This window comes from Zea mays, chromosome 1 (assembly GCF_902167145.1).
Source record: "Zea mays cultivar B73 chromosome 1, Zm-B73-REFERENCE-NAM-5.0, whole genome shotgun sequence".
Lineage (NCBI taxonomy): Eukaryota > Viridiplantae > Streptophyta > Magnoliopsida > Poales > Poaceae > Zea > Zea mays.
Genome location: NC_050096.1, coordinates 6,750,625 through 6,764,355, shown reverse-complemented (window position 1 = coordinate 6,764,355; position 13,731 = coordinate 6,750,625). Strand labels below are relative to the sequence as shown.

At 43.6% G+C, this 13,731-nt stretch overlaps 1 protein-coding gene across 1 annotated transcript; it reads right to left on the bottom strand.

The window, feature by feature from the left end:
- Positions 1–12,746: 12,746 nt before the first annotated feature.
- LOC100280590 (flower-specific gamma-thionin) lies at positions 12,747–13,426 on the bottom strand. The gene is made up of 2 exons (NM_001153509.2): positions 13,294–13,426; positions 12,747–13,169 (listed from the first exon to the last, which is right to left on the bottom strand). The coding sequence occupies exons 1-2, from the start codon at positions 13,355–13,357 to the stop codon at positions 12,994–12,996; spliced, it is 240 nt and encodes a 79-aa protein (NP_001146981.1). The 5' UTR covers positions 13,358–13,426; the 3' UTR covers positions 12,747–12,993.
- Between the last annotated feature and the right edge of the window lie 305 nt (positions 13,427–13,731).

Genomic DNA, 13,731 nt, shown 5'->3' with positions numbered 1-13,731 from the left:
AATAAGAGAGAATACATCACATAGTATTGGATTGATCTTCTTTGAATGTTGAATGACACGTTCAATTTGAGAAACACATTCTCATGTTGTGAGACTACATAAACACTTAGATAAAAACATTAGTATCACAACTCTAGTCATATAGAGAATTCCCCTTTTGGCAAGTGCTTTAAGAATTTGAATTTCTTACTTAGCACTCTATTCATTTAAGAACATGGGATAATCCTCTTTATGTCTAGGTCATGGCAATAATACGATGATAAATTTGAAATATGCCACAAGATAAATACAACCAATTTAAATCATGTAAATTGTCACAATATAAAAATATAAACTTGCAATCTACCATATGATTGGAACTTTTCCAAGGCACGGTAAAATCTTTTAAGTTCATTCTCAAGTGCTTTATTTTTCCTATGTAGCTACAAAAGACACAAAGGAATATACTAATTAAAAGCAATGTGCACTTAAGAATTAATTGTTACCGTCCTTTGGATATCACTTGGTTGTAGGCCTTTTGCTTGATTCCCACAAAGGTTAATCCTTATTCCCTACAACACAAGTTCTTGCTAGAGATGAATATAAAGTTAGTGATATAACAACTCAATTCATCTTTGGGTCAATCTTAAAGGATAGACAATGTAAGATTGATAGCTTGAGATAAGAATTGAGTTAAACCGCTCAAGCACCCCAAAGCTTCATACCATCTCTAGGTACCTGCAAAACTTATTAAGTACATTTTGGTACCTATTTTTGGATGGGTCCACCAAGGTTAGCTAATAAATACTTAGGCACCCAAATGGCCTTTGTGCTAGTTTTAGGTGAACTAATTACCTTTCTAGCACAAGTGTCATTTTTGGGTCTCCTAAGTGAATATGAATGAGTTGACATGGTAGGCTTAGGATACTCACTCTTGGGACAATCCTTGCATAGGTGTCCCTTTCTTCGGCAAGTGTAGCAAATCTGATTTTTAATTTTGCAAGACTCCTTTTTGCCTTGCTTCTTGTTTGCTACATGGTTAGTGAGCCTCTTTCTTTCTAAAGTTAAGCCACTATCCTTTGTGTAGGGACATGACATAATCTCATGTCCCTTCTCATGACATTGATAACACTTTCTAGCGCATCTTCTCTTATTTGGAAGAGTGACTTGTTTGTTACCTTGTGTGGAGCATGTGGAGGTGTGGTTGAGGCACTTGTCATGAGCTTTGGCTTTCTTCTCTTGATGTTTGCTCATGCCTTTCTTGGGGAACTTAGCATTCTTTTGAAGGGGGTTTGTGCATGCTACGATTGTCCCCTTCTCAAGCTTTTTCACCATATTATCATGGTTATCTTGAGAAGGTTGAGCATGACACTTTCCCTTCAATTGAATCAAGCTCCTTTTTAGCCTCTCATTTTCTTCCTTGAGCTCATTGTTTTCTTTTGCATAGGAAACATTACTTGTTCCTGAAAATTCTAGCTCAATGGAAGATTGGTTTGCTTGATAACAACAATTGTTAGCACATGGTAATATAGTTTCTATTTGAGTACATGTGCATATGTGAGGTTGGTATGATTTCAAATTAGTTAACACAACCTCATGAGCCATTTCTAACATGATATATGAATCCAGAAATTTATTATGAGAGTACATAAGCATATCATGTTTTTCTTGCAAAGCTACATTTTCAATATTTATCTTTTCTATTGTGTTCTTGAGCATAGCATTTTTATTTTCTAATTGAGCAATATATGATGAATGATGAACAACTTTAATTTGCTCAATTGAAATGTCATCATACCTTTGGACCAAATCATCATGAGAGCACTTTAGCTTCTCATGCTCTTTGGTCAACTTCTCCAAGTCTTTGATTTTTTCGATGAGGATATCTTCTTGCTTATGAAGCATTTCCTTTTGTTCTTCTGCTCTTTTCATGAGTTTGAGCAAGCTCATCCGGTTCTTCTTGCTTAGTTGAGCGAAGAATTTTTGAAGATCATCCTCATCTTCACTATCACTTTCATGCTCCTCCTCACCCTCACTTTCGCTTTCACTGTCACTCTCATTAGCAACAAAGCACATATGAGAAGTGGTTTTGAAAGACGAACCTTGTGAAGAGGTGGATTCGTCGTTTGGTCTCCATCGATCATTTTCTTCTTCAATTTTGTCCTTCGCCTCATCTTCCTTCATTTTGAGGAACATCCTTTCGGCGATTCTCATGGCAAGATCTATTGCCCTAGGATCAACATCTGCACCAAAAGATGAAGTCGAGGCAACCTCAACTTTTTCAAGCTTAGAAGCACTTTTGTTTCTTAGTCCCCCCGACATGATCTTTCCTCACGCGGTTAAGCGTTAGAACAAGGATTAGGCTCTGATACCAATTGAAAGTTGCCTAGAGGGGGGTGAATAGGCAAGTGGAAAATTTTTCAACAAAAACTAGAAGCAAACTGGGTAAAACTGAATTGATCTCGAAATTCACCCAGTTGACTTTGGAAATGAGATGTTCTAAATGATCCACAGGGTTCAAAGTAGTAGATCTGAGAAGGGCACTTCTCAAAATCCACACACCAAAAAGATATAAACAAATCTTCCACGCAATGGTGAGAGAACGAAGAACACAAACAAACACAATGAGCAAGAACACAAGAGACACAAGATTTATCCCGAGGTTCGGTCACACCACCAAGGTGCCCTACTTCCTCGATGAGGCGCCCACAAAGAGCCGGGTCTCTTTCAACCCTAATCCTCCCTTTGCCGACCACAAAGGTCAAGCCCACACAATAATATTTGCTCAAACGAGCGGGTAATACAAACTTTCTTGTGGTCTTCCACAAGATTTGGAGACTCACAAGAGACACCTAGTCGTCTAGGAGCTAGAAGCTCCAAGAGTAATGAATCCACAAAGAACTCGATGTAGTACCAAAGCTCGAATGAAGAAGAGCAAGAGGGATTTAGAGATGAAGCACCAAAATCGCAGCTCTTCAATCTCACTCAAAGATTTCTCTCCAAAGATTTGAAATGGGAGAGGCAAGAGGTGTGTGAGAGAGAGTGGGAGGTGTTTCTCAGGTTAGAAATGGAGTCCAAGTCGTGCTCTGCTGTGGAGGAGAGAGGTGGGAGTGAGTATATATAGGTGGGGCTCCAAAACTAGCCGTTTTTGACTTTTCTGCCCAAAAACCGGTTGAACCGGTCCCAAAACCGGTGAACCGGTTTTTCAAAAAGTTGCGCACAACTTTTTGGCTGACACAGCAGACTGGCAGAAAAAAAGTGAACAGTGCAAAAACCGGTTGAACCTGTTTTAAAACCGGTTGAACCTGTTTCCACCAGACAAAAACCGGTTGAGTGTCCGGCTGAACCAGTATTTTCCAAAAAGGTGAACAGTGCAAAAACCGGTTGAACCTGTTTTAAAACCGGTTGAACCTGTTTTTCCAAAAAACAATTTTGGCCAAGATAGACTTAAAAAGGTTGTACTACATACTTTCACTAAGGATTAACAAGGGTAAAATGGAAGTTTTAGATCAAGGATTTTGAGCTTTAGTACCAACACCAACCTTCTTTTTGGATCCCCCTTGATAGTACGACGATTCCTATACTCAAGTTAAATAAAATATAATTAAGTAAACTCCTTGAGTCATTGGTGTCTCAAGTGTGATTTCTCCATGATGTTGCTTCATAAGGATCACAAACATCTTTGTCTCACCTTTTGAAGCAAACACAAATCGAGCCTGTGACTTGTGCCATTTAACCATATATGAGTTCAAATCATGGCTTCAAGTCACCTTACTGATGCATCAACATGTTGTAACTCTTCATAGCTGATTAGTTCATCGACTTAGTGCAAGTACTCTCTTCTTCACCTTAGCCATGGTACCTCGGTCTACAAGTCGTCGCTTGGCCTTCACCTTCGCTTAGTTCCTCGAAGCCCTTTCCTTGCTATCTTCACCCTATCAAGCCATTCTTGAGTCACATCCTATTGAGCATCCATTGAGAGAATCATTTCTTCAATATTGTGAACCTTGCTTGAATGTCATCTAGATATAACTGCTAAGATCAATCAAGCTCTAGTTTGATTCTCATATATTCATATATGGACTAATAGTAATATGGTCAAGCCAATTCACGATTCCTCATATCTTATTCACTTTGGCTTGACCAATCCTCTTAATCACTTCAACCTCTATTATGATCATATTTATGCATAGTTATTTCTCAGGACTTGTCCATATATTCAAACCAATATAGAGACCATATTATATCCATTTGCATTGTCTCACTGGTTATTTGACCTTGTGTTGAACCTTGTTCACTGATCATTATACACTATTCAAGTATGTTCATCATACTGAATTTCCTGTTCAACACTTAGCAAACTTGTTAGACCTTTAAATGTGTTGTTATCCAAATCACCAAAACTCACAAAAGGGATGAATGCACTTTCACAAAACATGTAGACTCATCTATGCTTTTCTATGGAACATGTCCTACAACAACCCACCGACCAACACCATGTTTCTACTGCCCCGCTAGTTCTTTCTGTACATAACTGTTGCTACATCTAGCTCAGGGGCTAAAATCTCTTCAGTTGTGAGTTTTGAATCACCATTCACCACTGTCTGCCTGATTAGCTGACGATACACTGTTGGGAGACGGTGGGGTTGATAGTTGGCCACTCTCGTGGGGCGCAACTCAGTTCTGTTTCTCTTTGTGACTTCCTTGTCATCTGACTTTGAATTGAGAAACCGATCTCCAGCTCCCCTGGCCCTTTTTAAGGCATGTTGATGGTGTGGCTCATGGAGATAGGGATGCACATCGTAGATGTGAACAGAGTCAGTTCTATTTTTATTTTAGATGACTTAACATTTCAACAACAAAAAGTTGAATGAAATGAGCAATCAAGTTATTTTTATTTCAGATGATATCAAAGAGTAAGAAACATGTGTGACCAACTTACAGTGCTTGAATCTTGAAATAGCGGGGCGGTATGAAAGACGTCCAGGCCTGGCCGCGCTTCGCCGGCCTGGGCCATCTGCTGGAGCTGGAAGAGGACCAGCCCCTTGTCGAGCTGGTTCGGTCATGGATAGAGATGGCAACGGGTACAAACCCGCTGGGTTTTGCCGTCCAAACCCGTACCCGTGAAAAATATCTATGCCCATTAAAAAACCCGTACCCATGACGGGTTTGAGATTTTGCCCAAACCCGTACCCATCGGGATAGCGGGTACCCATGGGTTACCCGCGAGTTTCATCTCAAATATACTTGTTCTTCTCATAATCAATAAGTATCATAATGATTAATGAGATCATGACCCAAAATCTATGTAATGAACAGCGAGTTCATGATTTGGTATAAAAATTATTAGTAGAGAGAATAAAATACAAATAATAAGTTGTATAATTAAGTGACCTTGCACTAAGTTATCCATCCACCACATATATAACACTAGTAAAAACTATAATAGCAAGCAAGCAACACTCTCACCGACTATTGATACATTCACCAATTGATAAAAAATATGAAGTAAATAAGGAATAACAATTTTGTTGGTCGTTTATAAAATAAAATGACAATATGCACTAGGTTTGGTCGGGTTTAAAAAACCCACGGGTTCACGGTTTGGGTACTATAGGAACAAACCCGTACCCATAAACCCGCTGGGTATAGATTTATGCCCATTAACAAACCCATGGGTATGAAAATTGACCCAAACCCGTACCCTAATAGAGTAAAAACCCATCAGGTTTCGGGTTTCGGGTACCCATTGCCATCTCTAGTCATGGAACTTCCGGCCAGGAATCGACTTCCAAGACAACATCGTCAAAAAGTTCAGGTGCTCTGTGCATCATCCGTCCTCCTCCCCGGTCAGGGGCTTCCATCTGCTTGTTGTTTTCCACATATATACCTTTAGACTCACGGAGGCCTCGGTGAGCTTGGCCTTGCACTCCTGCTTGGGAGGCACTCCGTCTGGGTTTCATGTTCAGTTCTTGGCGGATTGGCACTTTCGTTTCACGGTTGCCAATAAGGTTGTTGGCCTAGAGGTGGCCGACCTTTGCCGTGTCATCTCTCCATACTTTGATGTCTACTTACATCTCTTGCGGGACGGCGGCGATCATTAGGAGAGAGAGCTTTCTCGTTGGCAACATGAAGAGGCTGCAAGCTGGACCGTGGTTTCTAGCCACAGGAGGAAGAAGCACCAAGGGAGGGTCACTTTCTGCCGCAATGTCGTTCAAGAATCCTCGAAGAAAAATCCTCGCCAATCGAGCTTAATGATGTGATCAAAATTGGAGAAATCTTCTGTCCTTTGAATCTCGCCTAGAAGAGAAAGCAATTTCAACATCCAAATTTTGAAATCCATAACTGCAAAAAAGACATCTATGTTGACACGTTTTCAAGCGTATGAAGTTTACTGTGGGTGCTTTCACATCGTAGCATAGTAGGCTGCAGACGATAGGGCAACTTGCATGTTCACGATGCTTAGCCTCGTGCCATCTGGTCATCGACTGTAGAAACCAGTTACGTTGCTAGTTCTGTGCTAGATATGGTCACAAGAGGAGATCTTGCTTACAGTGGAAGTGTGGTCACCACATTAAATGGGCTTAGAAAGCTACCATGCCTAGTATGGAGCCGCGTGCCCGACAATCTGATGGGATGGAAACCGAACCAACATTATCACCTAGTATTTGTCATGCGCCTGCAGTTCAACACGCTGGCAACAACAATAGCACTTCAGGCGCCTCCTCAATCATCTCGGAAGCTAGCAGTAATGCAGAAGAGCGTTACAGTCCTGCAAATTGACTAGATATGCAGGTAAACCTCCATGGCTTGAACACAGTCACAGCACAGATGCCAGCTCATTCCACTCGAGAGATGCAACCCAACTCAGTTGCAGAGCAAGCCCAGTTAGTCAACCAAGGTACCCAAGAGGTGCAGCTCAATCAACACCACTGAGAAAACATTGTGTTGACTCCCATCACAAGCTTTCATAATAGCAACATTGTCCCAACCGTTGAGGTTACCTGGCTGAGTGCGGCCATTCCTGAACTGCATAGTAGTTTGCAGTGCCTTCTGAATGAGTTTAAGTTCAAAATCAATTATCTGAACACAGGCCCGGGTCAAGCTCCCAAGTTCACTATCGATATTCTCCCCCGTGTCGAGACAACTTATGAAATGCCTGCCTTGTTTGGAAATGATCACCTCCTCACTTTGCAGAATCATGCTACTGATCCGAGTTTGGCAGCTGAGCCGATGATAACCATGCACAATCGGATAGTCACCAAGTTCTATACCAGAAGGCCAATTCACTTGAGGAAAAGGAATGTTCAATCCCCTCAACCCCCATCTTCAGTGCCCCCCAGACGACTGAAGTTAGTAACACAGGTAAAAGAGTTACCCCGGATGTCTCTGACAAAAAGTTTCGTCGTAGCACCAGGAACAAACTCGCTAATGACGGCTGCAAGACCCAGACTGAAACCCCCAGGTGCAGCTGTTGCAAGGAGGCCCCCATCACAAGGGTAAGGCTCAAACAAAGAGAGGGCAGTCAAGTTTCAATATTCCCCTTCCAAACTTGATTTCTGATGTCACCTGTCCATCTCTTGACGAGATCGACAAATCCACGAACTTCCCCCCTCTACCAGTGCTGGAACTGCAGAGAGTAGCAACAAATACGTGCGGCCTTGCTCCTGTGGAGGTGGCCACAGAGCTCCTGTTGTCTGAAGAGGAGCCCGCTGATGCTCAGAACAAGGAAGTGATCAATGGATAGCACCAACCATAGATCCTAGAATGTCCTCAATTGGAACATTAGAGGACTAAACGCCGATGACAAGCAAACAGCAATCCGAAACAAAATTGAGGAAAGTGTTTGCTCTATATTCTGTATTCAAGAAACTAAAATGAGCAACAATGATATGATAATGTTCAAAAAAATGGCACCTAAGCATTTCAATCAGTTCGCTTTTGTTCCTTCCTGTGGTGCTTCTGGAGGTATTTTGATGGGCTGGAATGCCTCCATCTTCACCGGGCAGGTCCTTAGCTCCTCAAACTTCCAAATCACTTTGTGTTTCACATCGATGCACAATGCTAATCAATGGAATCTCACTACGGTTTATGGATCATGCCAAGGGCAGGAGAAACAAAATTTTATTGACTGGCTATACAACCTTCAGATCGCAGATGGTCAAGATTGGATGATAGTAGGCGACTTCAACATGTACCGTTCAAAAGAAAATAGAAACAGGGAGGGTGGTAATATGACAGATGTGTTCACATTCAATGAAATTATTAGTTCGGTAGGCTGCAGGAAATTCCCCTCAAAGGAAAAAAATTACACTTGGTCCAATATGCAAGAAGATCCTCTCCTTGAACAAATCGACTGGTGCTTTACTTCAACTCACTGGATTAGTGCTTTCCCGAACACTCTGATGCTTCCGCTCTCAAGATCAACTTCTGAACACACACCGTGCAGAATTCAGATTGGCACTTCTATTCCAAAGGCCCAAATTTTCTGTTTTGAAAACCATTGAATCCAACAACCTGGATTATCTAAGTTGGTTCAGCAGGTCTCGAACATTAACCAAAGAGCTAACAATATCGCCTCAAGAATTGCAGCTAAATTCAAGCTTTTGCGATGAGTGCTAAAACACTGGGGAAAACGTCTATCTACGATTAATAACACCATAAGCTCCTGCAACAATGTTCTCCTTGTATTGGATGGATTAGAAGAGATCAGACCCCTATATACACAAGAGTTCAACTTCAGAAATATTTTGAAGAAGCACACCCTGAATCTACTGGAAAGAAAAAAGATTTTTTGGAGACAAAGGTACACTGTCAGATGGACCAAATTTGGAGATGAAAACACGGGTTTCTTTCATGCGACAACAACAGAGCGGTTTAGGTTTAACACCATAACTGGGCTTGAGGATCAGAATGGTACGCTCATAACGGACCATCGATGTAAAGAAGCAATCATCTGGGATGAGTTCAATAACAGACTTGGGTCTACCACAACGCCACCGATGCTCTTCGATCTGCATCATCTCATTGCCCCAAGGGACTTAACCTCCCTTTCGGAGTCCTACACTCATGATGAGATTGACAAAGTGGTCAAGGAAATGCCAGCAAATAAAGCACCTGGTCCAGACAGCTTTAATGGTGCCTTTTACAAGAGTTGTTGGGAAATCATTAAGCATGACATATGCCAATTGTGTGATAAATTTTTCAGTGGCAAAGTTCAATTAACTGCTCTTAACAGCTCTTTCATAACCCTGATCCCCAAAGTCAGCAACCCAACAACTATTAGAGACTACAAACGAATTTCCCTTAGCAGTTCAGCACTTAAAATCATCACAAAGTTTATGGGAAACAGTCTCCAGAAGATTATTATACCCTTGGTCCACACTAACCAATATGGGTTCATTAAATCTAGAGCAATTCAAGATTGTTTGGCGTGGGCCTTTGAATACATTTATCAATGTCACAAATCAAAGCATGAATACATTATATTGAAGTTTGACTTTATGAAAGCCTTCGACACCATAGAACACAATACAATCAAGATGATTATGAGGCAACTTGTGTTCCCTAATTATTGGATTAATTGGGTCACAGAGATATATTCTACAACAACATCTGCAGTGCTGCTCAATGGAGTCCCAGGGAAGAACGTACAACAAAAAAGGGGTGTTATGCAAGGAGACCCTCTCTCACTGCTACTTTTTGTTCTCATAGCAGACCTGTTACAATGCATCATTAACAAGGCTCATCAACTTGGCCTCCTTCAGCTCCCCTTGCCACCCAGAGATGGGGCTGGATTTCCGATTATACAATATGCCGATGATACAATTATTGTCATGAAAGCCTCACAAAGGGAGCTTTTCTGCTTAAAAGCTTTGCTCGAGAGTTATGCCCTATCAAGAGGGTTAAGAATCAACTACGCAAAATGCTTTTTAGTTCCTATCAACACTGATAGTAAAAAAATTGAACTTCTTGCTGGTCTCTTTGGTTGCAAGATTGAATCTCTTCCCTTTACATATTTGGGGCTACCGATGGGGACAACAAAGCCAAGGGTTGAACACTATGGACCCATTATGAGCAAGATTGAAAGGAAGTTGACCTCCATCTCTTCTATGTTGTCACATGCAAGGAGACTTCAACTTGTCAACTCTGTCCTCTCGTCTCTGCCAACATACGCCATGTGCACCTTACAAGTTCCAACAGCGGTCTTGGAATACATTGACACAACCAGACGCCACTGTTTGTGGCGTAATTCCGATAGCAATGCAAAATCTAAGCCTCTAGTGGCTTGGAATAAATGCACACGACTGAAGAAAAAAGGTGGTCTTGGGGGTCATCAACCTAAGAAGCCACAACTCGTATCTCCGAATGAAAATTCTTGACAAGCTCTACAACAGGAAACAAATCCCTTGGATTAACCTGGTTTGGAATACCTACTACTTTGACGACAAGACCCCTCATGCATTCAAGTTCATGGGCTCGTTTTGGTGGAGAGACGTCCTTAAACTTTGTGATCTCTTCAGAGGAATCTCCAACTGTAAGGTTGGAGATGGTAAAAATGTTCTATTTTGGCATGATTTATGGAATGACAACATCCGCAGAAACAAGTATCCAAGGCTTTTCACCTTCGCAAAAAATCAAAGCATTTCGGTTGCTTCCTTTTTGACTCAGGAAAACTTGACAGACATTTTCCACTTACCCCTTACTGAGCAAGCAAACACCGAGCTGCAATAGCTCCTAGATGAAGTGCAGCAAATTTGAGAATCAGTGATTGAACCAGAAGAGAAAGACTATTGGAGTTATATTTGGGGGAATAACACCTACTCGTCAACTAAACTTTACCACTACACTTTCAAAAATGTGAATCCTCCAAAACCATTTCTCAGGATCTGGGAGTCCAGATGTTCAAACAAGCTTAAAGTCTTCACTTGGCTGTTGTTGATGGACATGCTGAACACTAGAAACATCCTAAAGAGAAAGAACTTTAAGGTTCAAGGCGACAACTACAGTTGAGCTCTTTGTCAACTTCAAAGAGAAGAAATTGCCTTCCATTTGTTCTTCAATCGCTCTTTTAGCCAAGACTGTTGGAGACATCTGAATATTCAGTGGAACCACCAGATTGACTTCTTTGCAACCTTTCAACAAGCCAGGGACTTGCACGGTTCACCATTCTTTATGGAGGTCTTTATCATAGCAGCTTGGCAAATCTGGAAGCAAAGAAACAATTTTATCTTTGACAGGGGGCGACCATCTTTCATTGGATGGAAAAAAAGAATTCCGTGTCGAAGCTCTTCTGCAAGCTAACCGCTTTTCTGAAAAGAATTCAACTCTTTTCTCCTCGCTTGTAAATTCCTATAGATAGCAGATAGCTCTTTTCCCTATGCTTTAGTTAGTTTCCTTCTGGTTTATGTCTTGGGAGCAACTGCTAATGCTCTTTGTCTGCCTTCTTCTTTATATTAATAAATATCTACCTCCCCCTGCTGTACATTAAAAAAAACTTACAGTGCTTGACAGAAGTCGATAGGATTTTCTAAGTCGGTAGCTGCATCTTTGTATCAGTCTTCCAATTTTGAGAAATTACCATGATACTAACATGTTCAACTCTCTCTAGCTAAAAGTAGCATACAGATAAAAACAGAATTGATGCAGCCTCAGTAGTCTCCTTGTCTGTCAGTTTTTTTTGTCTGTGCACCCACAGAAACAAGATAATCTTGCAAAGAAAACAGGTTGGCTGCTAGTGGAGCAAATTGTTGAGCACCATATTGAGCCGCCAGACGGTCCAGCCCTGGAGCCGGACGGTTCGTGGTCCGGACGGTCCGCGTGTGCGATCCAGACGGTCCGCGCGCAGAACCAGTTAGGGTTTCGAGTTTCTTGCTACAGTTGTTGACTAGATTCGCGGAATTAGCTTGGGAAATCTGTTTGTAACGGGTCTAGCTCACTCCTCTATAAATACAAAGGATTATGACCGATTAAGTATCATCAATCGAATCAACAATAAATTTATCTCGCATTTATTTCTTGTACATTTAGGAGTAGTTCTAGTCTAGTTCTAGTTTAGCCTTTCAATCCCCAAATTCTCCGCTTCTCTTCGACTCTACGTCGATTAGAGGAGTGTAGGTCGGCCTGTCGAGCCTAGACAACACCTAAGATCTCTCCTCCCCGACAGGGTCCCTCCCGGGAGCGAGATCTAGGCGCCGCCGGCGACTTCCGCCGCCCCTACGCATGCGCGGACCGTCCAGCAGTCAGGAAACCCTGACGGCCAGAAACCCTAAGCCCCGCTCTAGGCCGCGACCCCTGGCCGCGGATCGTCCGCGCCGCGAGCATCGCCGTCGGTTCTCACGCAGTGATTGACGCTCTAAAAGGCATAACAACGGGTACGCGAGTTTACGGGCATCTTTTTCATATCGGTGAGAAAATATCCTCATTGGGCTGAGAATAAAACCTACATTCTTACCATAATACAATCGGTAGAGCTTTTACCCACGGACAAAATATGTCAGTTGCCATCCCTACGCTCACGCGAGACATGCTAGCCAGCATGTGGTGGGGGTATGAGTAAGCATGCATGGCTCCGCGTGTTGTCGGCACGTACGCATCTCCGGTGGCAACACGAGCTAGCCAAAAGGCAACAACCTGTGGCCGTGTGCGCGCTACTGTATCCTACTACTACTCCGTTAATGGACGCGTACGGCATGACTGCCGATCCTGCTGGTCGAGTGTGCAGTGCAGTGGCAATAAACAATCAGCGTCGTCTCTTTGAATGGAAATTATGCGAAGTCTATCGAATTTCTTTCGGAGTAGATCTCGATCGACGCATGCATTTGCTATGGAAAATCCCGAAACATGGAACAGAGGCAGACGTACGTACAACAGCACGCCGCTGCTCAACACACGACGAGGATACAATTTGGCATCACAACACAAACCGCGCACACCCTTGTTATTCATGCATGGAGCCATGGACTGGTCGCGACGCGATCGACGGCGACGCCAGCCGGCCGCTGGGCGAGCGAATCAGTGGCAGTGCGTGGTGCAGAAGCAGCGGCGGCGGAAGCCGCGGCACCTGCCGCCGGGGAACCCCTCGGTCCTGCAGACGTTGGCGCAGTTGGACCGGCGGAGGCAGGGGCCCCGGAACCTGTGGCTCTGCGACTGGCACGTCCGCGCCTCCGCCACCGCCACCGGCCCGACCTCTGCAGCAGCACGCAGCAGCATCTCAGACAGATCATCATCAGTAGGCTGCCGCCGGCCGCCAGCGGCTGATGAGTCCACAGCACAGAAGACATGTAAGACGGCTAGCCGGCCGCACCAACGTACCTGCGGACAGCAGCAGCAGCATGACGAGGAGGACGGCCGTGAAGAGCTTGCGAGAGAGCTCCATTTCTTCCTAGGATCTCAGCGGCGACGGGCGACGCTGTGCGACAGAGTGGGAATACAAGCTGAAACCAACACCGGCTGGTGCCCTTCTTCCCTGTGGCCTGTGCCCTATTTATAGGAAAGAGCTGAGCGGCGCCGCCCGCGCGCCGGCCAGTGCGCAAGATGCGATACGAGACGTGATGGCGTGACGCGAGTGAACGGACAGCCAGAAGAAAAAGCGAAGCAGCAGCCGGAGCGCAGTCCATGTGAGGCCCCGTGGCGCGCGTTTGCAGCGAGCGAGGCGCGTACGTGTAAAAGGCCCGGCGGTGGCCGCCCGCTAGCTTTTGTTAGCTTGTTTCGTATGTACACGTATGCCCTAGCTGTGTGATTCGATTTCGA

Coding starts and splice junctions, on each gene's coding strand:
- LOC100280590 (NM_001153509.2), bottom strand. CDS start 13,357: ATGGAGCTCTCTCGCAAGCTCTTCACGGCCGTCCTCCTCGTCATGCTG. Junction 13,170..13,293: donor GCTGCTGCTGCTGTCCGCAG/GTACGTTGGTGC, acceptor GTGCTGCTGCAG/AGGTCGGGCCGGTGGCGGTG.